Genomic DNA, 27,890 nt, shown 5'->3' on the forward strand with positions numbered 1-27,890 from the left:
CATCTCCAGATACAGTCCCCAGGAGGGCGCTCCCTTCCCCACCTCCTCCCTGCGTCGGGCCACAAATGCATTCGAGATTAAATTTTCATGATGTGGCACAGGACCACCAGGGGGTGGGAAGAACAGCCGGCGTGGAGGGTGTGGCCCCGTCACTGCCAGCTGCAGCCTCTCGCCTAGCTTTGTCTCGCTGGGTCTCTGGGTCTCACAATTTTGCCTGCGTTTGAAAAGGTCCCTGGTCTCCAGGGAGGAGGGGGCTTGGGGCCGGAATGCTGGGTCTAAAGGAGCAGGAGCCCGCAGAGCCGCGCACACGCGCCACCGTGTGGCCGCAGAATCCCCCGCCTGGGTGCGGAGGCGGCGGCCGCGGCTCCCGGCCAGGTGCGAAGGTAGAGCAGATGGTGAAGAGGAGGGAGTGGGAAGGAGGCCTGGCCGCTGCCAAATCTCGTGCCTTCGCCGGAACCATCACCATGGAGACCGTGGAAGGCAGGAAGGACCCAGCCCCACACTTTTTGGGACCCGAGAATGAGTTCTTCAGCCTCCTACGTAGGGTCCCCTTAGAACTACAAGTCCCAGCGGTCGCTGGACTTCTCCATTTGCTTCGAAAGAGCTGTATACGCCGAGGGCCGCCGGGACTGGTAGTTCTGAGACAATGGGCCGAGGTTGCGTTTCGCCCTCTGGTGGACATGGCGCCCACGTTCGCTCCCTCAGGTGCCCGACAGACCCTCCCCGTTGTCATCTCCGCCCCCGACCTTTTCCCCTTCTCACCATCTAGTCCCCTCTGCACCCCCAATCACATTGGCTTCCTTGCTGTTCTTCTAATTTATCACTGAGACTCCTCCATTTACTTATCCTCCTGGGACTCGCTATGAAAAGGTGTTGGCAATCACTCATTAATTCGACAAATATTTATTGAGTTCCTACTAGGTGTCAGGCATTGTCACACCATAGAGGACATAGCCGAGTAACACTGGGTATTGGGGACGCCCAGAGGAGGATTCTAACTCAGTCAGGGAAGATCATAGAGAGCTTAAAAGTTGAAAGGCTTTCCAGGAAAGCTCAAAAAAGGGGTGACTGGGTGTATGAGGGGTAAGGATGACAGAATACGGCAGGTGTCTGCCTCAGGGGAAACAGTGCTTGCAGAGACAGGAAGTGGGAAGGTTTGGCGTGAAGCTTGTCAGGACAAGGGTAAGAGAGGCTAGAGATGATGGTATGGATCCAGTCACCGAACAGCTCAGGAGATGTCCTCCGTGAGGGCAAGGTAATTAGAAATTTCCTGGGTGTGTTGGAAAAGTGGGCACTAGGTGAGAGGAACAGCAGACACTAAGAGAAGGGGTGCTCAGGACACTCTTTAGTGTGACTAGACTTAGGTAGAGGGAGGAAAAGGCCAAAATGATACAGGAAGGTCAGACCACAGAGCCTGGAGTGCCCGGCTAAGGGGCTTGGCCTTTCTGGGGGAGCCAAGGAAGGGCTGTGAACAGGAGCGGGTCAGCTCTGGGACCACACGGAGACTCATGAGGGAGGCTGGAGGTCAGAAGGCGGGAGAGAAGATCCTGGGGGAAGAGTGCCTGAACTGGGCCAATCACCCCTAGGGAACTCCGGGGCTACAATCCAATTTCCCTCCTCCCTCTCACTCCCCATGTATTCCTAGCCAGACACAGAACAAGGGCAAAAATCTTTTATTCTAGCTTTAGAGAAGCCACCCGCCTCTTCTCCCCACTCTTGGAAGTCGCTGGGTCAAGAAGGTGCCGACAGAAGGGGCATTGCCACCATCAACTGCTGAGAGAGGGGGAAGAGAGAGAAGAGTCAGGACCCAAGAGTCCAGCCCCCAGCCCCTCCCTCCTTCACATGCAGGAGTCTGAGTCCCACTTCCCGGCACCACCTGTACCCCCCACCAGGTACCCTTCTCTTCCGATGGAAGGCCGCTCTGCTCTCATCAGCGTTGATCCGCAGGGGGATGTAGGCATCTAGATGGTATAGCTGCTGAGAGCCCCCCATCACCAGGTGGTTCTCCCCGACTTCCAGCGACAGCCCCTGAGCTCCATCCTGGGGATGCAGTGGGATCAGCCATGCATCCCATCCCAGCCACAGGATGGTAAGAACCAGACCAGGGAGAGAATTCGAGAAATATGGGATACCATATTTAAAGGGCCTGACATTCCAGGGAAATTGTAAGTGACTGATCACTTACTATGCCTGGGCGTCCTTGAGACAGCACCGGAAGTGGGCCTGAGAGCCCCAGGGGCCAGGGGAGGCAGCTGCGCACAGAGAGGCAGCACTCACAGGCTCACACAGGTCTGGCAACAAGCCCACTTCACTTATCCTCAAAGACCGGACCTCTACAGACCTCATTCTCCAGCTCCAGTTGAGGGTGCACTCACCAGTTTGGGGAGGTTGATTTCAGCCAAGAGGAGGTCAGGGGCTTCCAGCCAAATGTTTAGGTGAGGCTTCTCAGGGCTGGGGAGGAGCAAGACCCAGAACTGAGGAGAGCCTCCAAGTCTCGGCTAGGCTGTTCCCTCCGCCTAGCATGCGGTTCCCTCCCTTGCTTGCTTCCACTAGCCCTGCTGCCTCAGATGGCCTTCCCTGTGGGAGTTCTGCGTCTCCCCACTTTGGGTTCCCAGAGTCCCATGACCTCCGTGTGAGGGAGGGCCTCAACGAGCATTTGGGGAGACATGAGAGAGTGCATCGAAAGCCCACCCTTCCTCCGGTCTCGGGGTGTCTGCGGTGTACAGGTTCCCCAACTCCTGGATCCGAGGTCGCTGCTTCGAGCGGATATTTTGCTGGCAGATGGAGCCCAGAAAAGGCCGGTTTTTCAGTATGCGCCACTCTGCAGGGAGGAGCACAGGGTCAAAGGTTACATGGATGAAGGAACCCTTTGCTCTGACAGGGGCGATCTTGACCAACAAGAGCTTCCGGAGAGGGGCAAGATAAGCAAGGGAGCTGGCCGCACCCCCAAGCTTCGTTTTAGGAAGCCAACCCACCTTAACCCCGCCCTTCGCCCGGTATTCGCCAATAAAACCTGAACCTGCTGCCCAGACCCCGCCCCTAACCCGCCCCGCCACCCCAGCCCACCGTGAGAAACCTCCCTGGAATCTGAAGCCAAGAGGCTAAGAAAACCCCGGGCCACGCTAGGCCCACCTCTCCCAAGGGCTGTCCCCAAGCCGCTCCAGGATCTGTTCCTCCTGGTGGCCCAGATGGCACCCCTCACCTGGATTCAGCTGCAGGCTATATTTGTCCTCAAGGCCCTCCCTGGCGATGGTGATCACAAGCTCTCGCAGGAAATCGCTGTTCTAGGAGAGAGAGGGGGGAAAAGGGATGAGGGAGGGCTCGGGGGTGGAGAGGCCCCTGCCCAGGCCTCACCGCAGCCCCGCCCCCAACCTGCATTCTTCGGTAGAAGTCGCTGTTGACTGCTACGTCGTAGGCAGTACAACCCTGGCCTTCTGCGGGGAGACAAAGGGGGTGAGGTCCCCAGCTTTCCGGGGCAAGCCCACCACAGGCAAAGACAAAACAATGAAAGAGAGCAACCCCAAGAACCAGAGCCGCAGAGACGACTGGGCAGGCACACTGGTGAGAGCCTGCCCGCCAGCACTTGCCAGTCTGAACACATACTAGCCTCGTCTGTTTCCCTCCAGTCCTTCCCCCACCATGTCCCAGAGCTGTCCCTGCCCCTCCCCTGCTCACAGCTCACCCATGGCTCCCGAGCACCCCCAGGGGAAGGCCTGAGTCCTTTAGCCTGGCGCTGGAGGTCCTGCGTGGTCTGCCCCTCCCACCTGGAAAGACGTTCACTTCCATAGTGACCTCGTCCCTGTAAATTTCTCCCAATCTCTCTTGACTAATGACCAGCCCGTTCAATCATTCTTTCTGGCCTGTGGACCCCTCTGTCCCCTCTGCCCAGAACCCTCTTCTCTGTCTTGGCCTGATGAACGCCCCCGGTTCCTTCAAGTCTTATATCCGGCGTCTCTTCCTACGGGAAGCCTTTCCAGACTTTTCGTGTGGGCGAAGAGCCCCCTCCAGCAGAGCAAGAATCACATGATATTGAAATTGCGAGTTCTGTGTTTGATAAGTTCCCTACTCCCCAAAGCTTGGGAGGCTACACGGGACATGTGCGAATTGAGAAAACAAAGACATAGAGACAGGAATGCATCAGAGGCAGAGGTGAGACAAGGTAGAGAGACACAGACAAGGAGAAGGGCAGAGGAAAATCCAGGGATGAGTGAGGGCTGGCCAGGGACTGAAGCCACAAGACCAGCTAATGAGGCACCCGCCCAGCCTTCCTTCCCTGCAGTGGGGTGGGGAGAAGAGCCAGCCTGGCCATGTAGGCAGAACAAGGACTGCCCTGTGTAGAGGGTGCCAAAGGCCCAGAAGGCTAGGCATATGCCACGGGGAAAAGTATCAGATCAGGGGTCCAGATTTCTAGGCCCTGTTGGAGGAGGGTCCTGGGCCCTAGACCCTTGGATCCTAGAGAAGGACTTAGGGAGCTAGGGTCCTGGGTCCTCTGACGGCACTGACTTGCATCCAGTTCGGCATGAGCCTCTCCCAGGCTCATGGGGATGCGGAACGCGGCTTGGTCCTCTTCCAGCATTTGTAGCAGCTCGTCCTCAGTCATGTCAGCCGGAGGAGGGATGGAGGGAGAGTGACAGATGTTGATGAAAACCTTTCCTTGGGATGAGTTGGTCTTTATGCAGAAACCTGGTGGGAATGGGTTGATCCTGACCATCTGTCTCCACATAGGTCTTGATTTCCACCCCCCGTCTTTCCTTCTTTTGATCTGTCCCCCTCTTTCAATCTCAGTGTGCCACCTTCTGAATCTGTTCCCCTCCCCTGCCTGGGACCTCTGACTCTATCTTGGAGTCTTTTCCCCCTCCTCCCTCTCCCTGCCCCATCTTCGGATCTCTGTTCACTCACCCCTGCCAAGGTCTCTAAACCCTATTACTGTATCTGTGGCCCTTTCCCGCAATCTATGTCCCCCTCTCTCTGGGACAATCTCTTTCTCTTTTTGGGTTTTTGCCTTTCTCACCAGGTTGAGGTTGAATCTGTGTTGATTCTGGTCTGCTCATCTGGGCTTGCTGGATCTCCTTGGAGGCCTGCATGAAGGAAAACGACTTCCAGGCTTGGCATTTGTTCTATCAGACCCCTCATTTGTTCCTCAAATGTTTACTGAGCAATTTCTATGTCTACGAGCTGTGTGGAGAATAAGACATATATGTGTCCCCTTCCATCGTTCAGGGAACCCAAGGAACAACCCCAATACCACTCCCATTTATTCCAGAGCCTCCCAAACCTATAAAATACCTACAATGTCTTTAGATCCTGTTGCCTCCCCAGAGCATTCTGGGAACTGCAGTCCCATCTCTGCGGGGGGGGGGGGGGGACAAATTCCCAGGGACGCTGGAGTCCCGGTCAGCCCGCACCTGCAGCAGCAACTCCTGGAAACGCGCCGTCTCAGTGCCCATTGTCTCTGCCTCGTTGAGCTCTGGCACCAGCAACTTCGAGTCCGCCATGGCCCTAGGGAAGAGACCACTGCGTCCCCAGCAACGCCAACGCTGCGGAACCTTCGCCGGGATCTGAACTCTGGGTTCTGCTCCCGGGCCCTCAACCGACTCTCGACACCCACTTTTCTGTAGGAAAATCTACGAAGACTGGCCGGAGACTATAATTCCACTCAGATCAGATACCGTCGTCAACTCTGTTAGGAGTCCATATATCTAGGTGCTTTCTATGTCCTACTTGCCAAATGTGTAAATGACAGACTCCTCTGGTCTGTGAAACCTGGGATTTGAATAGGCCATACTGCTAACTACCCCAACGCTCATTCATCAGTCCCGCAACCGCGTTCCGTTACAGACCAATCATACCCTGGCCGAGGCCACCAATCAAAACCCAACCTCCAAACACAACCAATCAAAACTAAATTCGGAAGCTGGGCCCTGATTGCCACACTACCGGTACCGATTAAAGCCACACTACCTCTCCTCCCCGACAACCACATCTGGCCGTGTTACGGGGTAGTAAAGGATGGCACATTATCAAAACTTTAATTTCAAAACCAAACAAAACGAAAACCTTAATTTCGATGTCTACCCTAAAAGACTCCCTTCTGGTCTCTGAAAACCTATCGCTTCGCCCCAGAGCTAGGTTCGATTCTCTAGTAAATGTATTTCGGGCCAAAAGCTGCACTTTTGTGAACAGGGTGGCAGGAAAACACACCCATACGGCCAGACTTCTAAATCTGGAGCTCTCCTATTTGCAAGGCAACCACATTTTCGTTCCTCTCCCGCCCACCCCCGGTTTGGAGAACTAAGCATGCTCCAAACTATGTCCCCCGCTTCCCTCCAGTGTAGGCCCGTGGGCGGGACCGCCGGGTCCTAAAGAGGGGTTACGCGCGCTCTCCCGTAGCCCCGCCCCCCGAACTGGAGGAGGCGGTGCAGCCCTTCGGACCTCACGGCTCCCTGGGGCAGAGTGCCCGGCAGTCGGTGGAGAGCGGTCCGGCCGGGCGATGGCTACCACGCGACCAGAGTCCCGCGTCCGAGAGATCTTCTCCACGATGGACTACGGCCCGGCGCCCGAGAGCCACGCATGCGCACTGGTGAGAGCCTGCCCCCCGGCGCTGCCCAGTGCCCCCCCCCCGTCCCCAGCCCCCAGGCCCCGTTAGGAACGCGGACTCCCGTGATCCCCCGCGGCAGCTCCGCGACTCCGCCCCTCTCGGCTCACGTGATTCCCGCCTGCCCGTAGGACCCACCCCTGGCGGGCGTTCCCGGGAGCCTTTGCGGCTGTCGCCTCCCAGTCATGTAGTCGGCTCCGCTGTTTCCCAGGACTTTTCGTGCTCCACGGTCCGAGGTGATGGTGGCGTTTCCTCGATCCCCCAGAGCCCTCCGAGGCGCCCCAGTGATTCCTGAGGGCCCCTTCAGAGCCTCGCGTGGTCTCGCGGGTCTCGGAATTCCCGTGGCGCCCCCATGATCCTCCAGGGACCCTCAGAATACCCTCGTGGAGTCCCCATGACCCCTCATTACCTCTCAACGTGCCATAGGGCTCCCACGACTCCTAGGGACCCCTTAAAATCCTGATGAGGTTCGCGTTAGCCCTCGATGTTCTTCAGACCCATCTTTAGGACCCCTGCGATCCCTCAGGGTCTTCTAGAACGTTTTGAGGGTTCTTGTAGTTAACTAAGGTACCTCGAAATTTCTGTAATTACCCAGACCTCTCAGAATTCCCTCACGGAGCTATGGTGATATGCAGGATCCTCTAGCACCCAAGTGTGAGAAACTCGGGCTTCTCTTGAGGGTGAGGAGTGGGGGAATTCTAGAATAATAGTCCAAGTGGAAGAAGATGAGAGCAGAGCCTGCGCGGGCTGTGGACGTGGAGAGGAGGGAATGAGGCAGAGATGCAGGAGGGACAGGATTTGGGGGATTGAGAGGGTGAGGACAATGCTTGGGGTCTGGCCCTGTGACGGTGGCTGTCTCTCCTTCCCCCTCCGTGGTGAACCCTGGGGGAGCAGGCTGTTGGGGAAAGATACTGAGCTCAGTCATCACATGGCCAGAGCGTGAGGGACCTGGAGACAGGCGTGGGCCGTGTGCAGGAGTCAAATCCTACTTTGCAGCTCAGGCGGGGAAACTGGGACCTGCGAGTCACCAATGTAGAAAGATAACTGAGCTGTGAGAATAACAAGATTATTTAGAAATATAGTGTAGAGACTTCGAAAAGAGTACCTGGGACAATATACAGAGAATCCTCATAAGTGGAGGTTGATTAGAGGTGGAATATCATGAAATAGCAATAACGTGATAAAAATGTATTGGATGCTTTCTATATCCCATCTGTGCTTAGCATGAGAACATTGAAATCCCTCAACGGCTGTGAGAGGGGATTATTGTCATTATTTTAACGATAGTTAATAGAGACTTGAAGAAGTATTTGCCCACAGTCAACACAGCTTAAAAGAGGAAGTTGAGATTCCAGAGCCCCTGGTCTCCCCAACCTCTCCTCATGCGAAGATCTCGACCTTATGGTCTGTGGGCCAGACTTGGCCAACAAACATGTTTTCTTTGGCCTAAACTTTATTTGTTAAAATGTGAATTCAAGGACAACTAATTTCATGTAAACATCCCAGATTCCAGTGTCTCTTGAAACTAAAATCTCAAAATTTGGCAACCCTTGGCTCAACATTCCTTGACAAAAATCATCTGGATCCGTCAGTGATGGTCTTATTAGACAAGTCATGAGTTCCTGGTCTCCTCTGGGCCCTCATCTCACACAAATGTTGTCTGCCAGGACCCCGTGGACATGATTTCAGGGTTTTGTTCTTTGAGGGGAAATTTTTGCAGAATTCCGCAGGGTAGTTAATATTATGAATTCCCATGTGCCCATCACTCAGCTTCAACAATCAACATTTGATCTAAGTTTGTATCTTTGTTTTCTCTTTTTTGGAGTGATTTAAATCCCAGATGTCATGTTATTTTCCCATGATATTTGAATTCTCATTTCTAACAGATAAGAAGTCATTATGTGTCATAACCACCATTCCATTTTCACTCTCAGCAACGTTAATAGCCATTCTTTAATATCTAATGCTCAGCTCATAATTCATATTTCCTCGACTGTTTCAAAAATGTCTTTTTCCTGGGGGGTGGAGAGTTTGAATTTGGAATTTCCAGCTGAGCGTTTGATTGTAAAGAAAAATGAGAAGGGCCAGTTGGCAGAAAAGAAAGCTCAAGAGACGGTGACATCGGGGATATTAAGAGAAGAGTTTATAGAAAGAATAAGACACGTGTCTTGGATTTAGCAAGAATTTAGGGAAGACAGGACCAGAGACAGAGAAACATGAAGCCAAAGTGGAGGGTGAGATGCAATAAAATTAATAGAGAGTCTTAAGTAGTGCTGCTGTGAGCATATAACATGCATGATCCATTTAATCCTCATCACAGCCTTGTGGAGTAGGGAGGGACTGTCATTATCTCCATCTGGAACGTGGCTTAGCAGAGGCCACAATATTAGAAGAGCCTGGCTAAGGTTACAAATGAGTATGTACTGGAGCTGGGATTCAGACCTAGGCCATATACCCCCTAGTTCCAGGGACTCCCCTCCACTCGCTTCAGTGGGGGTCCACACCTGCTCCCCCAAGTAACAACAGCTGAGATGGGAGGGGAAGCCATTAAAGAGATGGGTGTAGGAGCCACTCAGTCTCATGGGCATTGCTTCCAAGGTCCCATCAAGGTTCACAGGTATTCAAACAAAAACTTGTCAACAAACATAACAGCAGGATTCACGATAGCCCAAAGGCAGAAACAACCCAAATACCCATCAGCTGTTGAGTAGATAAACAAATGTAGTCTATCCAGTGGAGTATCATACAGCCATAAAAAGAAAGGAAGCATTATGCCAAGGGAAAGAAGCCGGCCACAAAAAGTCTCATGTTGTAGGATTCCATTTACGGGAATCCATTTGTCTGTCCTTGTCCGGAACAGACAAATCCACAGAGACAGGAAACAGATTAGTGGTTGCCAGGGACTGGGGAGAGTGGGGGAGGGACGATGATTGCCTAATGGGTACGGAGTTTTCTTTTGGGGTGAAGAAAATGTTCTGGAATTAGTGGTGCTTATTCAACATCATGAATATACTAAATGCCACTGAATTGTACATTTTAAAATGGTGAATTTATGTTAGGTGTACCTTATGTTTTTGTGTGTTTTCCTCCTACACAGGAAAACTATTAGCTGACAGGGCAGAGGGGAAGCAAGTGTCCCCCTCCCAAAGGACACTGGGTAGGGATTGAGCTACCCCAGCTGCCTCCCAGACCTCTTTTCAAACTGTCTCTGCCTCCTCCAGGCCTGGCTGGACACCCAGGACCGGCTTTTGGGTCACTATGTCAATGGAAAGTGGTTAAAGCCAAAAGACAGGACTTCAGTCCCTTGCCAGGATCCCGTCACAGGTATGACGTGTCCCCTGGTCACTGGAGGAGAGAGAGGTGTTCTTGCCTCCGGCCGTGCCCACCAAAAACACCCCATTCCATTTGCTCAGGGCCTTGAGGGCAGGGAGCGGCCATCGAGGGAAAGAGGCTGAGCGTTCTGGCTCCTGCTAACAGCCATTCTACTTATGGTTCCAAGTCCCTGCAGACGCTTTTCAAAGTCACTATCTACTGAAATCCCTTCCTCGCCTGTGGGAAGCAGAGCAACAACCAATAGATTTATTCCTATTTGTTGGTCGACAGAACTGGGCTGGGGACCAGCTTGACTGCCCTGGGGTGCTCCCAGCCTCTGGACATCTCAGCCCCCCTCAGTTCTGGCGGGCTGTCCCCTTCCTATCCGGGTCCCCCCATTCATCTCCCCAGGGGAGAACCTGGCCAGTTGCCTGCAGGCGCAGGCCAAGGATGTCGCGGCGGCCGCCGAGGCAGCCAGGACCGCACTGGAGAGCTGGCGTGCCCTGCCTGGAGCCTCTCGGGCCCAGCACCTGATCAGGTGATGCAGCTGAGGTGCGGACTCCTGACGGAGGGGGTGGGGGACCTGGGAGTCAAGACTCCATTTCCCAGCATCCCACTGATTTCACTGGCAGCTACGGCTTGTGTTCCCAGCCTGCGTCTGGGCCATTAGTGGTTAAAACACCCATTTTCCACTGTGCATCAGGATGAGTAATAACAAAGCCTCTGTTATTCATTCTCAGGGCTCCATGTCCCAGCTGCCCCTTGAGTCCCAAAGCCCACTCTTGGGGCAGCTTGAGACAAGATTCCATTTCCCAGAATGCTGTTGAGGTCATAGCTAAGCCTAGCGCCCCTGGGGGTTACAGGTGGCCAAGGTCACATGGCTCCCTCAGGTGGTTGCCTCACTGCATTTCCCATAAGCCTCTGGGCTTTCCCAATCTGCTAAATGGTAGGGACGCCCCGGGGGGTTCATGTAGATTATCATAATCCAGGTGTATGAGACTCTCATCAGGCCAAAGGGCACTGGGAAGTGACCATCCCCCTTGCTTTCTGCACAGACTGGCCAAGATGATCCAGAAGCACCAGCGGCTACTGTGGACCCTGGAGTCCCTGGTTACTGGGCGGGCCGTTCGCGAGGTTCGTGACAGGGATGTCCCGCTGGCCCAGCAGCTGCTTCAGTACCATGCAACCCAGGCGTACACCCAGGAGGAGGCGCTGTCGGGCTGGGAGCCCATGGGTGAGAAGCGGGAGTCCGGGCCCCCCCAGCCCCTCCCCCCGCGCCACCTGGCACCGCCTGTTGCAGCCCCCTTGTTTGTCCTTGCAGGAGTCATTGGTCTCATCGTGCCACCCACGTTCTCCCTCCTCGAGATGATGTGGAGGATTTGCCCCGCCCTGGCTGTGGGTCAGTGACAGGCTGGGGGCTGGACTTGGTCTGGGGGGACAGGGACTAGAGCTGGACCCCTGGGTCCTTGAGCTGCCTGCCTTCCCCAGGCTGCACCGTGGTGGTCCTCGTGCCCCCGGCCTCTCCAGCACCCCTCCTCCTGGCCCAGCTGGCAGGGGAGCTGGGCCGATTCCCGGGGATCCTCAACGTGGTCAGCGGGCCCCCCTCCATGGGGCGTGTCCTGGCCTCCCAGCCCGGGGTCCAGAAGGTGGCCTTCTGTGGAGACATCCAGGTATCTTCAGGGCTGGGAGGGGGATGGGATTCAGCTAGCGGGCAGGAAGGCTCCTCCCCCAGCTGAACCCCACTGGGCGTCCCTCAGGAAGGACAGGCCCTTCGGTGGACCCTGGCGGGCCTAGGTCCTGAACTGGGACTGGCGCTGGGGGCCGAGTCAGTGATGCTGCTGATGGAGGTGGCGGATGTGGACTCGGCTGTGGAGGGCGTCGTGGATGCGGCCTGGTCCGACCGCAGCCCGGTGAGACTTGTGTGCTCATGTCCCCTCGTGTCCCAGAGGCTGTGCGTGTCTGTCTCCAGACCTCGGGGCCCAGGGTGTCCTTGTGTCGCACAGCTGTCTTCGCACCACAGAGTATTTGGGAGCCCTAAGCTCGGGTTTCTGCATCTCCGCGCCCGGCTCTCCTGGCTTTGCTGGGCCGGGGGCCTGTGTCACTTATTCTTAGGACTCCTCATTTTTCTGAGTGTCGATGTCCCTCGTTTTCCAGCCTCAGTCTTCACTCTGGTCACCAGCTTTCTGCAACTCTGCCGCCCGCCTGGGCTCTGGGGCCTCGGAGAGTCTCCAGCGTCCTCAGCCACTTCTCTCCTTGACCCTCCTCTGACCTTTGCATGTGTGTCCCCAAGTCTCAGCCCACTGTGGGGACCTGTCCCCCCTCCGCACAAGCACCCTGATTTTTGCCCACCCCGACAACCTTCTTTTAACAGGGGGGCCTCAGGCTTCTCGTCCAGGAGTCCGTGTGGGATGACACGATGAGGCGGCTCCGGGCGCGGATGGGGCGGCTTCGGGTTGGCCGAGGGCTGGACGGGGCCGTGGACATGGGGACCCGAGGGGCTGCTGCGCGGGACCTGGCCCAGCACTATGTGCTTAAAGCCCAGAGCCAAGGTGCACAGGTGAGCCGGGGGCACAGGGTGGAGAGACCCAGGCTTGGGAGAGGAGGGTCTGGGGGCCTGGACTCCTGGGCTCTCAGGGAACAGGCGACTGGGAGTGGATTTCTCGGTCTGTTTCTCTTTGTCCCCAGGTGTTCCAGGCTGGTGATGTGCCCTCGGTCAGCCCATTCTTTCCACCAACCTTGGTCTGTGACCTGCCCCCAGCCTCCCCGTGTGCCCAGACAGAGGTGAGCCTTTCCTGTCCCAGATGTCCTATTCCATCCACCCATCTGCACTGGACGTAGGCAGCGCCTTCCAAGCAGAGGCCCCTGGGTGACCGCCTGGGCTAGATCTGGGGGCTAGAGATGGGACTGGTAACAGTGGAGCACCCTTGTCCCCCTTCTAGGTACCATGGCCCCTGGTCGTGGCCTCCCCATTCCGCACAGCCAAGGAGGCGCTGGCTATGGCCAATGGGACGCCCCGAGGAGGGAGTGCCAGCGTGTGGAGCGAGAGGCTGGGGCAGGCGCTGGAGCTGGGCCACAGGTCAGCCAGCGCCCCCAGGGCGTGGGAGGTAGCCTGTGGGTCTCTCTCCCCGCTGCCTCTCTGATGCTGCCCCCATCAACGTCCTGGTTTTTTCTCTTGTGTCTCCCTCTCTGCCCGTAGGCTCCGGATGGGCACAGTCTGGATCAACGCCCATGGCCTTAGGGACCCCGCAGTGCCCACAGGTGGCTGCAAGTGGAGTGGGTCATCCTGGCACGGGGGCCTGGACGTGAGTCACCCCTTCCCCCACCCGCCACTTCCCCTTCATTGACCGTGTGGCCACCTTGCGTTCTCTTGACACTGTCCTTCTCGTAGGGTATGTATGAGTATCTGCAGCCCTCGGGGACCCCTGCCCGGATGCCCTACTTCTGTGAGAATCTGAACTATGACACCTTTGGCCTTGCTGTCCCTTCAAACGTACCAGCTGGCCCTGAGACAGGGCCCAGGTGAGCTCTTCCAGAAGTTGCAGCGCCCAGAATCTCTCGGGGTATAGACAGGGTAAAGGGAAGTTGTGCGGGGCTTCCCAACGGACTTAAGAGGGGTCTTTAGAGCCATAGCGGGGTCCCCAACTCCTGCTAAGAATTGCATTCTGGGTCTTATGGCCTCACATCCCCTGCCCAGGCCTGATGAGAGCCTTAGTTCTGCTACATGGAGGTCTGTGTTCTCCCAGTGACTCGGGGGACCAGGAATTCGGAGTCCCCCAGAGGCTCATGGGAGCTAGAGAGGTCCATCCAATAGAGTGGCACGTGGGCTCGGAGCTTTGGCCCCAGGACCCACCCTCATACCTCATCTTCCTCCAGCTCAGCAGCCCCCTATGGGCTCTTCGTTGGGGGCCGTTTCCAGGCTCCTGGCACCCGGAGTTCCAGGCCCATCCAGGATTCCCATGGCAATCTCCATGGCTATGTGGCCGAGGGTGGAGCCAAGGATATCCGAGGTGCCGTGGAAGCTGCTCACCAGGCCGCCCCTGGGTAAGAGGGTGTCGCAGGGGAAAAGCCAGGGGTCGTGGGGCAGCAGACAGTGGTCTGGGACTCCCAAGCACTGAAGGGTTACGGGGTCTGGAGTGGGCTGTGGAATATGAGCTCCTGGGGGTGACAGGATCGGGGTCCGGACCCCTCACTACCTGTCCTGGGCGGATGGGCCATGGGGCCCAGACCCCCTGAGAAGGTGCTGTATACAGAGGAGCACCTGGGAAGAGCCAGGACCAGGGTGCCAGCCCCTAACATGCGCTGCCCACCCACAGCTGGGTAGACCAGTCCCCAGGTGCCCGGGCAGCCCTTCTGTGGGCTCTGGCAGCCGCCCTGGAGCGCCGGGAGTCCGCCCTGACCTCCAAGCTGGAGAGGCATGGAGTGGAGTTCAAGGCCGCCAAGGTGGAGGTGGAACTGAGCATGAGGAGGCTCAGGGCATGGGGGTCCCGCGCCCAGGCCCAGGGCCCCTGCCCTCAGGTGAGAAGGCTGTGAGGCTGGGGGCGGGGCAGGCGGTCTGGGGCAGGTCAGAGCAAAGCCTCTGCAGTGAGCTGGACTTGGGCTGAGGCTGCATGATCGGCAGTGAGTGGCCTCACCTCTGCACCTCCATTTCCTCATCTGTATAATAGGCATGCGGCATACCCCACAGAGTCATGTTTCAAACTGTCGTTAGTAACCCATTGCTGGGCCATAAAATCAATTTAGTGGGTCATAGCCATGATTTAAAAAAAAGAGAGAATATGATAAGAAATACAGGGTGCATCGCACAAAGTGTTACATGATGTAACTTTTGTTTCATTTGTATATGTAACATCCAACCCAATACAGATACTGGACTGGTATGAATTGTGGGGGTTCACTGAGGAAAGTGAGAATTCAATGACTTAAGGGGATTGCACAGAAACACTCAGAGATAGAGGTAATAGAAAGATACTGGGAAGATAGCAAGTCATTCCACCTGGGTCTCCCCCATAAGAGATAGGCAGTTATATAGTTACATTTACAGGATGGTATTGACCTTGAGGAATGGTTATAAAGACTAAACAAACAAAGCATTTAAGGCTCAAAAAATGTTTGCTTGTCTACGGCCGTGCCACCCTGAACGTGCCCGGTCTTGTCTGATCTTGGCAGCTAAGCAGGGTCGGGTCTGGTTAGTACTTGAATGGGAGACCATCTAGGATGATCGGGTGCTGTAGGCGTTTAAAAAAAAAAGTTTGCTTATGGCTGGCCAAGAAGCTCACAAAAAGATGGAGAAATGCAAATCAAAACCACAATAAGATATCATTATGCACCTATTAGAATGGCTGAAATTCAAAAGACTGATGATACCAAGTGTTGGTGAGAGTGCGGAGGGACCGGAACACGTACCCTGTCCGTGGGAATGTCCATGGGACAGCCATTTTGGAAAAACAGTTGGGCAGTTTCCTAAAAAGTTAAACATACTCTTAACCTATAACCCAGCCACGATTCCTATACATTTACTTAGATAGATTTAATTTCTAGGTTTTAATCTGAGAGAAGTGACAGCATATATTCCTACAAAGACGTATCCAAATGTTTATAGCTGTGTCATTCATAAGAGCAGAAAACGAAGCAACCCAGATGTCCCTCAGTGGGTTAATAGATCAACAAAACATGGAATGTCCTTATGGTGGAATCCTGCTCAGCTGTCGGGGCGAACATTCCACCACGTGGATGAACCCCAAAATGACTATGCCGAGTGAAAAAAGCCAGATTTTTTTTTTTTAGAAGAGTGTAGACTGGGTGATTCCATATCTAGAAAATCCTAGAAGATACAAATCGTAGCGAGAGAAAGCAGGTAAGCGGTTGTCTGAACACAGAGGGTCCGAGTAGAGGCAGAGGTTAAGGATCACAAAGGGGCACAAGGATATTTGAGAGAGGAAGTTCATTACCTTGATTGTGGGCGGTTTCATGGGCGTGTGCATTTGAAACTTATCAGATCGTACCCTTAGAAAGGTGCAGTTAAGTGAATGTCAATTACAAAGTTAAAAAAAAATAAACATACACACAAAGGCAAACCCATACTGCTCCATACTTTAGCTCATTTTAATGGCAAATCTCTGAGGTAGGTACTATTATTATCCTTGGTGGAAAGATGGGAAACTAAAGCCCAGGGAAGTCAAGGAACTCACGCAAGGTCACACAGCTGGCAGAGCTGGGACCTGAACCCAGGCCGTCTGACTATATTATCGCTAGAGGACGAGATGGGGATGAGAAGGAAAGGGGCAGGTGATGGAGGAGACTGTGGGAGGACAGTTAGGCTCCCTTGTCCTGCCTTTAATAAACCTCCCACCTGTCCCCTGCAGGCAGCCGAGCTGAGAGGCCCCGTGCTCCGGCTTCGCGAGCCGCTGGGGGTGCTGGCTATCGTGTGCCCAGATGAGTGGCCCCTGCTTGCCTTTGTGTCCCTGCTGGCTCCTGCTCTGGCCTATGGCAACACTGTGGTCTTGGTGCCCAGCGGGGCCTGTCCCATCCTTGCCTTGGATGTCTGCCAGGTACAGTCACCCGCCTTCCTGCTCCTGCTCCCGGCAGCCCTTTGGACAACACAGGGATGCCAAGTGCCCCAAGGCCTATGTGGAGCTTGGCTTTCACCCTACCCCCTTGGTAACCATGGTAACCCCAGTCCCTGCATCCAAGCCTTCACTCCTCTAGACCCAGCAACCTTCTTCTGCATACCACAAGCCTTCACCAGTCATGACCCAGTCCCATTCCTGCCTGGTGCCCCATGCTCACTCAGTCTCCTACCCCCGCTGCCCTTGGGGGTCTCAGACTCCTTCCCTCCCAACCCCGGGTGGCCCACTCCCTCTGTCCCCTAGGATATGATCACCTTGTTGCCGGCGGGCCTGGTGAACGTGGTGACAGGAGACCGGGATCACCTGACCCGCTGCCTGGCCCTGCACCAGGATGTCCAGGCCCTGTGGTATTTCGGCTCCGCCCAGGTGCGTTTCGCCACCTTCTGTGCCTTAAATTCCACCAAGAGGCTCTTCCTCTTCTGGGAACATGGCTCCGTTCCCTTAAAGCTCCCGTTACTAAGGGGGAGAAGCTTCTCGGCAACCAGGTTCTAAGGTTGCGCCCCAGTTGCTAAGGAAAAGGATGGTCTTAGCAACAAGGACCTAAGATCCTTCCCAGCCCAAAGACCTAATGTAATGAACAACCGTTTGCTAAAAACCACACCCTAGCAACAGAGTCAGAAGCCCAAGGGCCATCTTAAACCTCCCGAAGGTAACTCGTCAACAAACATCGGAGGCCCCTTTGGATGTGGGCTGCTAACGGGAGGAAGTTCCCCAGCTACAGAGGTCAACCGCATTGCCCTCAGCTTCTGGAAGGTTTGCTAGCAAGGAGCTAAGCATTATAGTAACAGGGCCTCGGTCAGGCTTTCGTGCCCCTTCTCAGTTGTAGTCCTTGTTGCCAAGGAAACGGTTGCTTATCAACCAAGCCAAGGAAGTACTGACGCCCCTTCTCTCCACGGCAGGGCTCGCAGTTCGTGGAGCGGGCCTCCACCGGAAACCTGAAGCCGGTGTGGGTGAGCAGGGGCTGCCCACGGGCCTGGGATCAGGAGGCCGAGGGGGCAGGCCCAGACCTAGAGCTGCGGGCAGCACGGACCAAGGCCCTGTGGCTGCCCATGGGGGACTGAGGCCCACGTGCCGTCCACTCCATCTCGAACAGAGGAGAGTAACCCCAATAGACTCCAGATGCCTGGAACGTCCCTCCGATTTTGGTTTCCGTGTCCTCAAATAAACTGACCAACCTTGGCTGTGCTTCTGAGGGAGGGAGTGAACGTAACTTGGGGTCTGTTTGGGCTACTTGAGTTGTGTGACTCAGCAGCCCTGTGGGCTGGTTCCAGAACAGCACAGTGTTTGTGAAACACACAGAGAGGACTATGAGAAGCCTTGGACGGGGCCACAGGGCCTCTCGTGGCTTCTGGTCCTCTCCATCGGGGGGCTTCTGTTCTTTGGCGTTCTCTGCCTGTGCTCGGAATCCGTGGTGTGCTGGCTCGAAATAAAACACAGTAGCTCTGGATCAAAGGAAGTCCCAGGCTCCAGATGCTTGGACAGGAGAAAAAGGAATGCAAGAGCCGTAGGAAAGTCCCTGGAAGCTCTGGTTCCCATCTGTGGTTTGACGACTGCTCTCCAGATTCCATGGGTTGACTCAGTGTCCTTCCTATTTATTCCGCTTTCACTAGCTAAAGCCAACCAGGTGAGAGGTCAGTATGCTGCCACCCAGACCTCTAGAAATGCTTGCAGCGCGCCCCCAGGAGAGGAAAGCTGATTGGCCAGGCCAGGTTAGGGGTCCACTTCCGAGCCAATCACCTCAGCCCAGGGGGGCGGGGCTTCATAGTTGATTGGGGTATCCAGTCAACGCATCGCTTCTGAGGGCCTACTATGAGCGAGGCGCGCTGCTCCAGGTGAGTAGAAGGTGTGTATGAGTTCTCTCTTCCTGCTGTAACCAGTTCCCACAAAGTTAGTGGCTTAAATGAAACAACACAAGTGTATTCTCAGAATTCTGGAGGGCAGAAGTCCCAAGTGGGTTTCAGTGAACTAAAATCAAGGTGTCAGGAAAGGCAAGGAATTTGTCCCAAGGGCACTAGGGAGTCAGCAGGGTCTGTGAGCAGAGGAGGGGTGGGCTCAGCTCTCGTTGAAGGGCAAACACAACCTAAAGTCATACACGTTATAATAGTAGAAGCTCGGGAAATCCACCCTACCCAGCCTGAGTGTGAGCGTGTGTGAGGCGAGGGTGAGGTGGCAGAAATCTGTCCAGGGAAGGTGCTGTCTACATGGAGGGTTTTTCCCTCAGCTTTATTGAGGTATGGTTGACAAAACTACATATTTTGGTTGTACGTGATTTTTTAAGGTGTGCAGCAGGATGATTTAATATGCATATGCATCATAAAATGGTTACCACACGCAAGGAAATTACGCCGGTCACCTCATAAATGTGCATGTGGTGAGAACACTTAGGATCTACTCTCTTTGACTTGTACAGTCCAGAGTGTAGTATGGTTGGCTGTGGCTGTCACACTGTATAGTGCATCTGCAGAACTTGCTCATCTTCAGAATGAGAGCTAATATTCATCTCCCTGCTTCCCCATACCCCCAACCCCTGGTGTAGAATCCCAACTGTTCTACTCCGGTTCTATGAGTTTGACTTTTTTAAATTCCACCTGTAAATGGGATCATACTATATTTTCTTTGTCTTCTTCCATCTGGTCTATTTCACTTAGCATAATGTCCTCCAGGTTTATCCATGTTGTCGTAGTATTTCCATTTTATGGCTAATAATCCATTATATATACATATTAAAACCTCACATCTTTACTGATTCATCCATCAGGGGACAGGTCGTTTCCATGTCTTGTCCCTTATAAATAATGCCGCCAGTGACTGTGGGGGCGCAGATACCTCTTTACGATCCTGTTTCCATTCCCTTCGGATGTGTACCCAGCTGTGGGATTGCTGCATCACGTGGTGTTTTTAATTTTATTTCCTGAGGAACCTCCACAGCTGCTACATCATTTTCCATTTCCACCAACAGCTCACAGAGGGTTCCTTTTTTCCTCACCCTTGCCCACACTTGTGATCTCAGGCTTTTTGATAATAGCCATTCTAACAGGTGGGAAGTGGTTTATCTTGTGGTTTGGGTTTGCATTTCCCTGGAAATAAGGTGATGAGTGACTGCATCAAGTCTAGAGGTGAAATGAAGATCTGATTAGGAACGTGGCAGGGGACCCCAGGCTCCAAAAAGATAAGCATACATCCTTACCAGTGTGTGAAGCATACATCCTTACCGGTGTGTGACCTTATATGGAAAAACAGTCTTTGCAGATGTAATTCAGTTAAGGATCTTGAGATAAGATCATCCCCGGTTGTCCAAGCCTAAATCTAAGAACCTGTGTCTCTACACAGATTGAAGACACAGAAGAGGACAAAACCCCATGAAGCGGTGGAACTCAGCACCCAGCCCTCCTCCCCTAACCCGGGAGGTGGGAGGTGAGAGGGCAGCACATTAGCAGATACCAGTGCTCAAAACGCCAACCCTCTAATCCTGAGATCGGTCTTTCCTGCCCAACCAGCCCCCCATCCTGAGTCACCTCATTAGCCTAAGCTCAGGTGAGATCAGGGGCCTAACAGAGGCACTCCTATCACTTATCTGGGGAATTCCGAGGACTTGGGGGTTTTCTCTCAGGGACAAAGACCAGAGGTGTTCTCTTTTATACAACAATAATGAAGGAAAGCAGCCCGGATCCATTTATTCATTCATTTAGCAAGGTTGAGCACCTTCCCTGAGCCAAGCAAGGCTCTAGGTGCTGGAGGTTCGGCAGGGTAAACAGACACGCACCATGTTCCTTCTGGAACAGAAACCGACAAGAAGTGCAAAGTGCATGGTGTGTCAGAAGGTGATAAGTGACAAGGGCGACACCAAAGCAGGGTTGCAGTTTGGAGAAGGGTGATAAGAGGAGCATTTGCCTGCCTGTTTGAGCAAAGGTCCAAATGAGATGGTGGGGGGGTGAGCCGTGTGGGCATCTAGGCCCGGGGGGGGGGGGGTGTTCAGGCTGAAGCATCAGCCAGTGCAAAGGCCCTGGGGCAGGAGCGCACCTGTCGGGGCATAGGAAGAGGCCGGACCAGAGGTCAGTTCTGTGCCGGCCACGAAGAGGACTTGATCTCTCTCCTAGTGCGGTGAGAGATTGGGCAGTGTTTGGAGCGGAGTAGGGACCTGAGCTGACTTAGATTTTCACAGGCTAGATGTGGGGACCAAGCTGAGGGGGTGCGGGCAGTGTAGAGGAGCCAGGTGAGGAGGCCACAGTGATATTCAGACGCCCTGGGATGGCAGCGGGAATGGTGAGAAGTGACCGGATTCCGGATACATTCTGACGTTCAGCCAGCAAATTCGCTGGTGCACTGGATTCCTGGGCAGCAAGAGGCAGAATCACAAGTCCACGCCAAGGCTCGCGACGGAGGAGGGCGAGGGGAAGGTTAAGGCGAAGATGAAGGACTCGGGGTGACCCCCTCCGTGCCCTGTGTGAGTTGACTCTGAGACCCGGGTTGGAGCCCCAACTCCCCATCCACTGCATGTCCTACCCAGGGGATTCAGCCCAACCCCAAGCCCTACCGGGCAAGGCGCCCTCCGTGGCGTGAGCTGCCACCTGTCACCACCAGGTGGCGCCCCTGGCCTCAGCCAAATCCACCCCAGTTCACTATCTCCCCCCAAAATTTCCTTTCACTTTCACTCTCTCGCTGTCACCCTGCCTGGCTCTCTCCACATCCAGTCGGGGCTAGCTTGGTGCGCGAGGAGAAATGGGCTCCGGGTCCCTGAGGGGCGGAGCTGGGGTCCCCCTCCTGGGGCCGAGGGAGGAGGGGTTGGGGTCGGACTCCTGGGTCCCTGTCTGGGGGGGAGGGTTCCGGGGACCGGACGTCGGGGTTCTTAGAAGGGGAGATGCTGGGTTCTCACCATAACTGGGGCACACGCAGGAAGCCCGAGGGAGAAGGAGGAGGAAACTTAGCCACATCAAGGGGCCAAGGGAGGGGCAAGGACGTGAAGAGGCGGGTGAGGAAGGGGCTGGGGTGTAGGTGTCCAACACTCGCTCTTCTGTCCCTTCCAAGATCTGACCACAGGCATGAGGGGCCCCTGGCCGAGATGATAGTGTTGGCGCCAGCCTGGAGCCCAACCGTGCGTATACCTGGGACACAAGGTGGGGGGAAGGCAAGGCAGTGTCGAGACAGGCGGAGCTGAGAGGGGAGATGCCCCGGGGCGGGAGAGACGCGAAGGATGAACAGGAGGTGGGCGAGATGGACTGAGGTGGGGGGACATGGAGACAAATGGAGGTAGGGGAGACACAGGGATGGGTGAGGGGGACAGGGCAGAGGCAGACAGACAGGAGTGGAGGGAGATGAATGGAGGTGGGGAGAGGTGGACAGCGGTTGGGGGACGAAACAGGGAGCTGGGTGCAGATGGAGGGCCCGGATGGAAGGAGAGCCGGGAGAGTGAGCACAGGAGGGCAGGGGGTGGACACAGAAGAGAAGATGCCGGGCAGAGGTCAGCGGAGACCAAGACCCACGGGCCAAGTTGGGAGATGGGGACAGAGAGAGATGGGGTGAAGGAGGCCGAAAACAGCATGGGACCGGAGCGGAGAGAGCCGGGGACTGAGGGTCCGACGTGGGCAGACGGGAGCCGGAAAGAGGAGGGGCCTGGGGAAAGCGGAGTGGGGGGCGAGCAGGAGGCCGGGCGTCGCCCGGCCTGGGGGTGCGGCGCCAACAGGGCTGTGCGCCCCGCCCCACAGACCTCCCTGCTGCTGCTACTGCTGCTGCTCAGCCCCGGCCTTCGGGGGACCCCCGACTGCTCCTTCCGCCACAGCCCCATCTCATCCACCTTCGCGGACACCATCCGCAAGCTGGTGAGCCATGCGTCCCCGCGTCCCCTCCTGCCGCCCTGTCCGAGGCCCTGCTTCCATGGCCGGGTCTCAGTGCCCCCGTCCGGGGCTCTGTCTTTTTGGCTCCCTGTCCCCCACTTCCCTGGGTGTCCACAGCTCTGTTTCTTCCCGTCTGCAGCGTGGCCTGACCCCGTTTTCTCCCACAGTCTGACTACCTGCTGCAAGACTACCCGGTCACGGTGGCCTCCAACCTGCAGGACGTGAGTCGAAGTGGGAGGGGCCTGGGCGGAGGTGGGAAAGAGGCTTGAGAGCCCCGCCCCTCAGGGGACCAGGCCAACCCAGCCCCCTCCTCCTTCAGATCCCGGAGTCCGGGCCCCCAGCCCCTCATCCTCCTCGGGCTCCCAGCCCCTCCTTCCTTCCTGCCCCAGGACCCTAGAGCTCAGGCTGTCTCTCCCCCAGGACAAGCTCTGCGGGGCCTTCTGGCGCCTAGTCCTGGCCCAGCGCTGGATGGGACGGCTCAAGACTGTGGCTGGGTCCCAGATGCAAAGCCTGCTGGAGGCCGTCAACACCGAGATACACTTTGTCACCTTATGTACCTTCCAGGTCAGCCTGAACTTGGGGGACAAGTGAGGGGAGCGAGATGTCTTCCTAGGGAATGGGAAGCGAAGCTCACCCCGGCCTTACTGGAGATTTCTTTTGTCAGAGCAACTCAAGAGAGGTGGAGCTGGAACCCCAGTCCCCCTGGGGGCCCACCCCTGAGCCCTAACACTTCTTTGGGCACTGGAGGCTGGTGAAGGGCCTGGGCCCAGTGCACGAATCTCGAGCATATTTCTCAGGCTCTGCTGCCGGGCGTTGCTAAGGGGTTCTCTCCCTGATCAGCCAGGAGAAGCAGAGGATCTAAATGCCCTCTGCACCTAGGTCTCCCCCAGCCGTTGCTAGGCATTGCTAAGGATGCTTTTCCCTAACAACCAGAGGCAGCATGGGGCCAGACTCTCCCTCTGAGATCCAGACCTGGCTGGGCCCTGTGGCTGGGCGTTGCTGGGCAGGGAAGGCCCTTGGCCTAAGGTGACAGGGGCAGCGGAGTGGTGACGTCTCCCTCCCCTGCCCCCAGCCCCTCCCCAGCTGTCTTCGCTTCGTCCAGACCAACATCTCCCACCTCCTGCAGGACACCTCCCAGCAGCTGCTGGCCCTGAAGCCCTGGATCACCCGCTGGAATTTCTCTGGGTGCCTGGAGCTGCAGTGTCAGCCCGGTAAAGCCCCCCAGCCCCCATTCCCCCATCCCCCCAGCCCGGCCCCTCCTCTTCACCCTCACAGCCCCTCATGGCATCCTCTCGGGGTGTCCCAGTCCCCACTAGCTCCCATGGGCTGCGTTTCTGTGGGCATGTTTCCTCAAGTTCATTCCCAGTACCAGGACTCACTTTACCCATCTCTGACAAGGGATGACAGTCCCTTCCTGTTCATCTAAGGTGACCCCGTGCCCTAGCAATAGGAGGAGAGTCTTATTGATTAAGTAGATATTTTCTAGTAGCCATTTTTTAAAAGTTTATGAAAATGTAAATTCACTTTTGCTCGGGATTTTTATATTCTATTGACCGTATCAGTTATTATTCAGAGTTTTCCTGTCCTTGGACTATTTGTCTACTAAATCTGTCAGGTGCTGAGAGAATAGTTAAAGAAAACTCACTCGAAGTAGATTTTTCCTCAATTTCTTCCTGCATTTCCAATATTTTTTCATTTATATTTAGCTTCGTTAGTCATTTGTACTTACACTTCTGCTATTTATTTATTCAACCAAGTTTTATTAGCCACCTCCCCGGTGCCTAGCACTGGTGACAAGGCACGGAACAAGGCCAAGATCGTGCACATGTGGGGCACACACGCTAATCAGGACACAGACAATAAACTTGTAAAGAATCAAATAGACAGGAAAACATCTGAGTGTAAACAAGCCCTATGCAGGCAAATTAAAACAAGATGATGAAATCACAGGCTGAGGTCGTTGTTGGAAAGTTGCTTAAAGTTGGGAACAAGGGGAACGACCAGCATAAAGGCCCTGGGGCAGAAACCTGCCTACGGGAAGAGGCAGAGGGCGGGACATGAGGGTACAGAGGGACAAAGTGGACCAGGTGGTGTGGGGCTCTGTGGGCCATCAGACCTTCACGCATTGTATCTTTCATTGTTTATTATCTATTCATTCATTCATTCAAATATGTAACTTATGTAAATTAAATTCATAGTGAGCACTAAGTAGTGGGTCCTGGCAAATAAACATGACAGATGAGGGTGCTGTCCCCTATATGCAGCTCACAGACTATTAGGGGACAAATTAAAAATAAAGTGATATAAAAGCCCTAGAAATACTTGTTCAGTTATAAAATAAGGCAGCCTTCCTACGTGCCAAGCCTCGTTCCAAGCTCCTTCTATACATGCGCTCACATAAGCTTTGTGACAACCTTATGAGGCAGGTGTAGTGATGGCCCCCATTTCACAGATCAGGAGACTGGCACAGAGAGGCCAGCAGCCCACCCAAGGTCACATAGCCAGCACCAGGAAGGTCTTTTCTTCCCTGGCCTTGCCCTTCTCCTTGGTCACACAGCCCCCTCTCTGCCCTCAGACTCCTCCACCCTGCTGTCCCCAAGGATCTCTGGGGCTTTGGGGGCCACGGTTCCACCAGCCCCTCAGGCCCCTCTGCTGCTCCTCCTGTTGCTGCTGCTCCTCCCAATGGCCCTCCTGCTGGCCACCGTCTGGTGCCTGTGCTGGCGAAGGAGGAGGCAGGGGACACCCTACCCAGGGGAGCAGGTGAGCCAGCAGGGTGAGCGGAGGGGGTAGGGAGGGCTGAGGGGATGGCCAGAGGTCCTGGTCACCCAACTATGGCTGACCCTGTGGGGGCTGCAGGTGCCACCTGCCTGCAGTTCCCAGGACGTGCTGCCCCTGCAGCTGGTAGCCAACTGACTCATCTCTATGAGGACTCATCTCGAGTCTTCACCAAGCTGAGGACTCTGGACTTCCTCTGTGTGTGCGTGTGTGCGTGTGTGTGTGCATGCGTGTGCGCATGTGCGCGTACCTGTCAACAGGGGAGGGGTAGGTCAGCTCTGGATGCAGGGTGACCCCTCCAGGGCCACAAGGGGCACAGGCTGGAAGAGACAGACTGGAGTCCAAATAGGAAGATGGGTGAGGGTCCAGGAGGAAGGGGACAAGGGCTCAGCCAGACTGGGACCATGGAGATGGAGAGGAGGGGACGGGCAGAGTCAGGATTCAGGGATCGGTAGGTGCAGACTTGTGGGGGACAGCGGCACAGATGACCCTAGCTAGGTCTGGCCCAGTGACTGGATAGACAGTGGGCAACCTGGAGGAAGAGGGAAATTAAGGCATGACAGCGAGCTCAGTGGGGACCTGTAGGCATGAGGGACTCCTGGGGAGAGATATTCAGACACGGGAATCTGCAAGCTGGGAGAGAGCTGCCTCCTGGAGCAGGCAGAGGGGACCCCTCCAGGTGTGAAAAAGCTCAGGGTGCTCCAGCCTGAGGCGGCTGTGGGTGAGGGGTTGAAAAACACCACAGGAAAATCTGGGCCTCAGATGCCCAGCAGGGGAGTTGCTGGTAAGTCCTGAGCAGAGCAGCAGCAAGCCATGGGAGGCATGTGACAGAGGAAAGGACCTGGGATCAGGTGTGGGGGCTGGGGACGGGTGAGTCAGTGGAGAGCAAGGAGCAAGGCCTCAGGGGGTTCCTTACAGCAAGAAACATTTTGCAGGAATCACGTGCACCCGTAGTGCCTCTGTGACACGGGCCTTGTGCTGGGGCTCCCACACATTCACTCACTTAACTGAGAAGCTGGTACGATTATTACCCCGGTTTCACAGAGGCTGAAACCAAGGCACAGAGAGGTTAATAAGTTGCCGGAAGACACACAGCTCGTGAGGGACAGAGCCAAGATCTGACTGAACTGTCTGGTTCTGGCACCTGTGCCTTTCATTCTTCTGCCTCAGTTTCCTTATCTGTACAAAACACTAATAATAGTCCTTCTACCATTGAGTTGTCTAGAGGGTGAGACGACACGTACAAAGCCTTTAGGGCAACACAGTGCGACGCTGTCCACCAGAAATAGAACACAAGAAAAGCAAGTGAGTTTAAATTTTCTAATGGCCACATTAAGAAAAAAAAAGTAAAAGGGGTCGGGTTCCTTTATTTTTTTTTTAATTTTTATTTTTCAATTCGAGTTGACATTTAATATTATTTTCTATTGTTTCAGGTGTAAAAGCAGAGCGGTTAGACATGTATATAATATTATTATTATTTAATATTATATAATACATTATATAATATTACTCTTATATAAATAATATTACTAATACACCTGGCACTGTAAGTCATCATCGCAACATTATTGACTATATTCTGTATGGTAGAAACAGGTTACTTTAAACTATTTTATTTCATCCTACATATCCAAAATATTGCCATTTCAACATGTAATCAATATTTTTAAAAATTATTCATGGGATCTTTTACATTTTTTCCATACCTGACTCTTCAGAATCCAGTATGTACGTATGTGTGCTACCCCCATAGCGCATCTCAATTCAGAGGCTAAATTTTTATCAGAAAAACTTGATCTGTAGTTAGGGTACATGGAATTTACAGTTGCTGAAGTAGATTCACCTGTTCAAGGTGTTTGAAACATACAGAGGTTTTCCAGGAAGGATGTTTGGAAGACGTTTCTAAATGTAATGATTTTTCATTTCAGCACTTGTTTCTGAACAGAAATTTTTATTCTGATTTTTTTGTAATAGAGAAGTTTTCCTCCCACCTGTGTCCCTGTCCAGCACCCTGTTTTCTCGCCCGCCCAATAACCACGCTATTAAAGATAAAATCAGGGAAAATTAAAAACTCGGGTGCACTGGCTGCGTTTGGAGGGGTCAGTATTCACGTGGCTGGGATGGCGGCTGTGGTGGAGAGCGCAGATCTAGGATGTTTGTATCACCGTGAAGCCCTCCTGGACAGCGAGGCCCGCACTCGCAGTGAGCGCTGGCTGTGCGTGACCTTGATTTCTAAGTCTGGGCAGAGCCTGGAGCTTTCTGCTTTCCTCTGTCCAGGGATCCTCAAATGGCCCATTGAGACAGACACATCTATCATCCCGTTTTACAGAGGAGGACACTGAGGCACAGAGAGAGGAGTCACCCGCCAGAGGACACAGAGCCGGGACTCGAAGGAAGTCAGCTAGAGACTGGTCCCTTCCTCGGCAGCACTGCCCCTGTCACTCTCTCCCGAGGATGGAGGCAACGCCAGCACCCAGCGCCGGCCCCAGCCCCACCTACCCCTCTCTGTACAAAGCCCTTGTCTCCAGGAAACTGTATATAAATAAGCCTTTTCTACCAGCTCTGACCAGGCCTGTCTGTGGATGGGACAGGGTGTGGATGGGGCAGTTTGGATCGGAGTCTTAGTTTTTCAGTTAATGCAATGAATGTTTTGTTCGAAACCTGTTTTCCGAGACCTCACGGGGCCCAGGCCCGGTACCGGCCCCGGACGGGAGTCAGAACCAGTTCAGCCGTCTCGGGGCTCAAGACATG

General features: G+C 54.7%; 3 protein-coding genes and 1 pseudogene across 16 annotated transcripts; 3 read left to right on the forward strand and 1 right to left on the reverse strand.

The window, feature by feature from the left end:
• Positions 1 to 1,657: 1,657 nt before the first annotated feature.
• Positions 1,658 to 6,567, reverse strand: PIH1D1 (PIH1 domain containing 1). 4 transcript variants are annotated; one of them, XM_016122372.2, is made up of 10 exons: positions 6,433 to 6,567; positions 5,406 to 5,499; positions 5,012 to 5,078; positions 4,504 to 4,683; positions 3,373 to 3,434; positions 3,203 to 3,284; positions 2,692 to 2,821; positions 2,376 to 2,451; positions 1,897 to 2,040; positions 1,658 to 1,773 (listed from the first exon to the last, which is right to left on the reverse strand). In XM_016122372.2, exons 2-10 carry the CDS (start codon positions 5,493 to 5,495, stop codon positions 1,732 to 1,734), a joined length of 873 nt encoding a protein of 290 aa, XP_015977858.2. In that variant the 5' UTR covers positions 5,496 to 5,499; positions 6,433 to 6,567; the 3' UTR covers positions 1,658 to 1,731. The 4 variants fall into 4 exon arrangements, with proteins under 4 accessions (XP_015977858.2, XP_015977857.2, XP_015977856.2 ...); XM_016122371.2 differs by having other exon boundaries at positions 1,658 to 1,770; positions 1,897 to 2,070; XM_016122370.2 differs by having other exon boundaries at positions 1,897 to 2,070.
• On the forward strand, positions 6,454 to 17,725 carry ALDH16A1 (aldehyde dehydrogenase 16 family member A1). Of its 3 annotated transcripts, XM_016122359.2 has the most exons (17): positions 6,454 to 6,580; positions 9,817 to 9,919; positions 10,319 to 10,445; positions 10,963 to 11,141; positions 11,229 to 11,306; positions 11,396 to 11,577; positions 11,665 to 11,817; positions 12,279 to 12,464; positions 12,593 to 12,688; positions 12,847 to 12,983; positions 13,104 to 13,209; positions 13,296 to 13,426; positions 13,781 to 13,948; positions 14,221 to 14,422; positions 16,270 to 16,455; positions 16,777 to 16,899; positions 17,433 to 17,725. In XM_016122359.2, the coding sequence occupies exons 1-17, from the start codon at positions 6,491 to 6,493 to the stop codon at positions 17,592 to 17,594; spliced, it is 2,409 nt and encodes an 802-aa protein (XP_015977845.1). In that variant the 5' UTR covers positions 6,454 to 6,490; the 3' UTR covers positions 17,595 to 17,725. The 3 variants fall into 3 exon arrangements, with proteins under 3 accessions (XP_015977845.1, XP_036087693.1, XP_036087694.1); XM_036231800.1 differs by lacking the exon at positions 16,777 to 16,899; XM_036231801.1 differs by lacking the exon at positions 10,319 to 10,445.
• Positions 15,023 to 15,141, forward strand: LOC118611827 (annotated as a pseudogene).
• Positions 17,726 to 18,112: 387 nt separating the features above from the next.
• On the forward strand, positions 18,113 to 27,771 carry FLT3LG (fms related receptor tyrosine kinase 3 ligand). Of its 9 annotated transcripts, XM_016122365.2 has the most exons (9): positions 18,113 to 20,067; positions 20,837 to 20,977; positions 21,559 to 21,625; positions 22,236 to 22,349; positions 22,532 to 22,585; positions 22,785 to 22,928; positions 23,437 to 23,575; positions 24,940 to 25,124; positions 27,417 to 27,771. In XM_016122365.2, the coding sequence occupies exons 3-9, from the start codon at positions 21,593 to 21,595 to the stop codon at positions 27,762 to 27,764; spliced, it is 1,017 nt and encodes a 338-aa protein (XP_015977851.1). In that variant the 5' UTR covers positions 18,113 to 20,067; positions 20,837 to 20,977; positions 21,559 to 21,592; the 3' UTR covers positions 27,765 to 27,771. The 9 variants fall into 9 exon arrangements, with proteins under 9 accessions (XP_015977851.1, XP_015977852.1, XP_015977853.1 ...); XM_016122366.2 differs by lacking the exon at positions 18,113 to 20,067 and having other exon boundaries at positions 20,534 to 20,977; XM_016122367.2 differs by lacking the exons at positions 18,113 to 20,067; positions 20,837 to 20,977 and adding an exon at positions 21,189 to 21,238.
• The last annotated feature ends 119 nt before the right edge of the window (positions 27,772 to 27,890 follow it).

Source organism: Rousettus aegyptiacus, unplaced genomic scaffold (assembly GCF_014176215.1).
Source record: "Rousettus aegyptiacus isolate mRouAeg1 unplaced genomic scaffold, mRouAeg1.p scaffold_m13_p_14, whole genome shotgun sequence".
Taxonomy (NCBI): domain Eukaryota; kingdom Metazoa; phylum Chordata; class Mammalia; order Chiroptera; family Pteropodidae; genus Rousettus; species Rousettus aegyptiacus.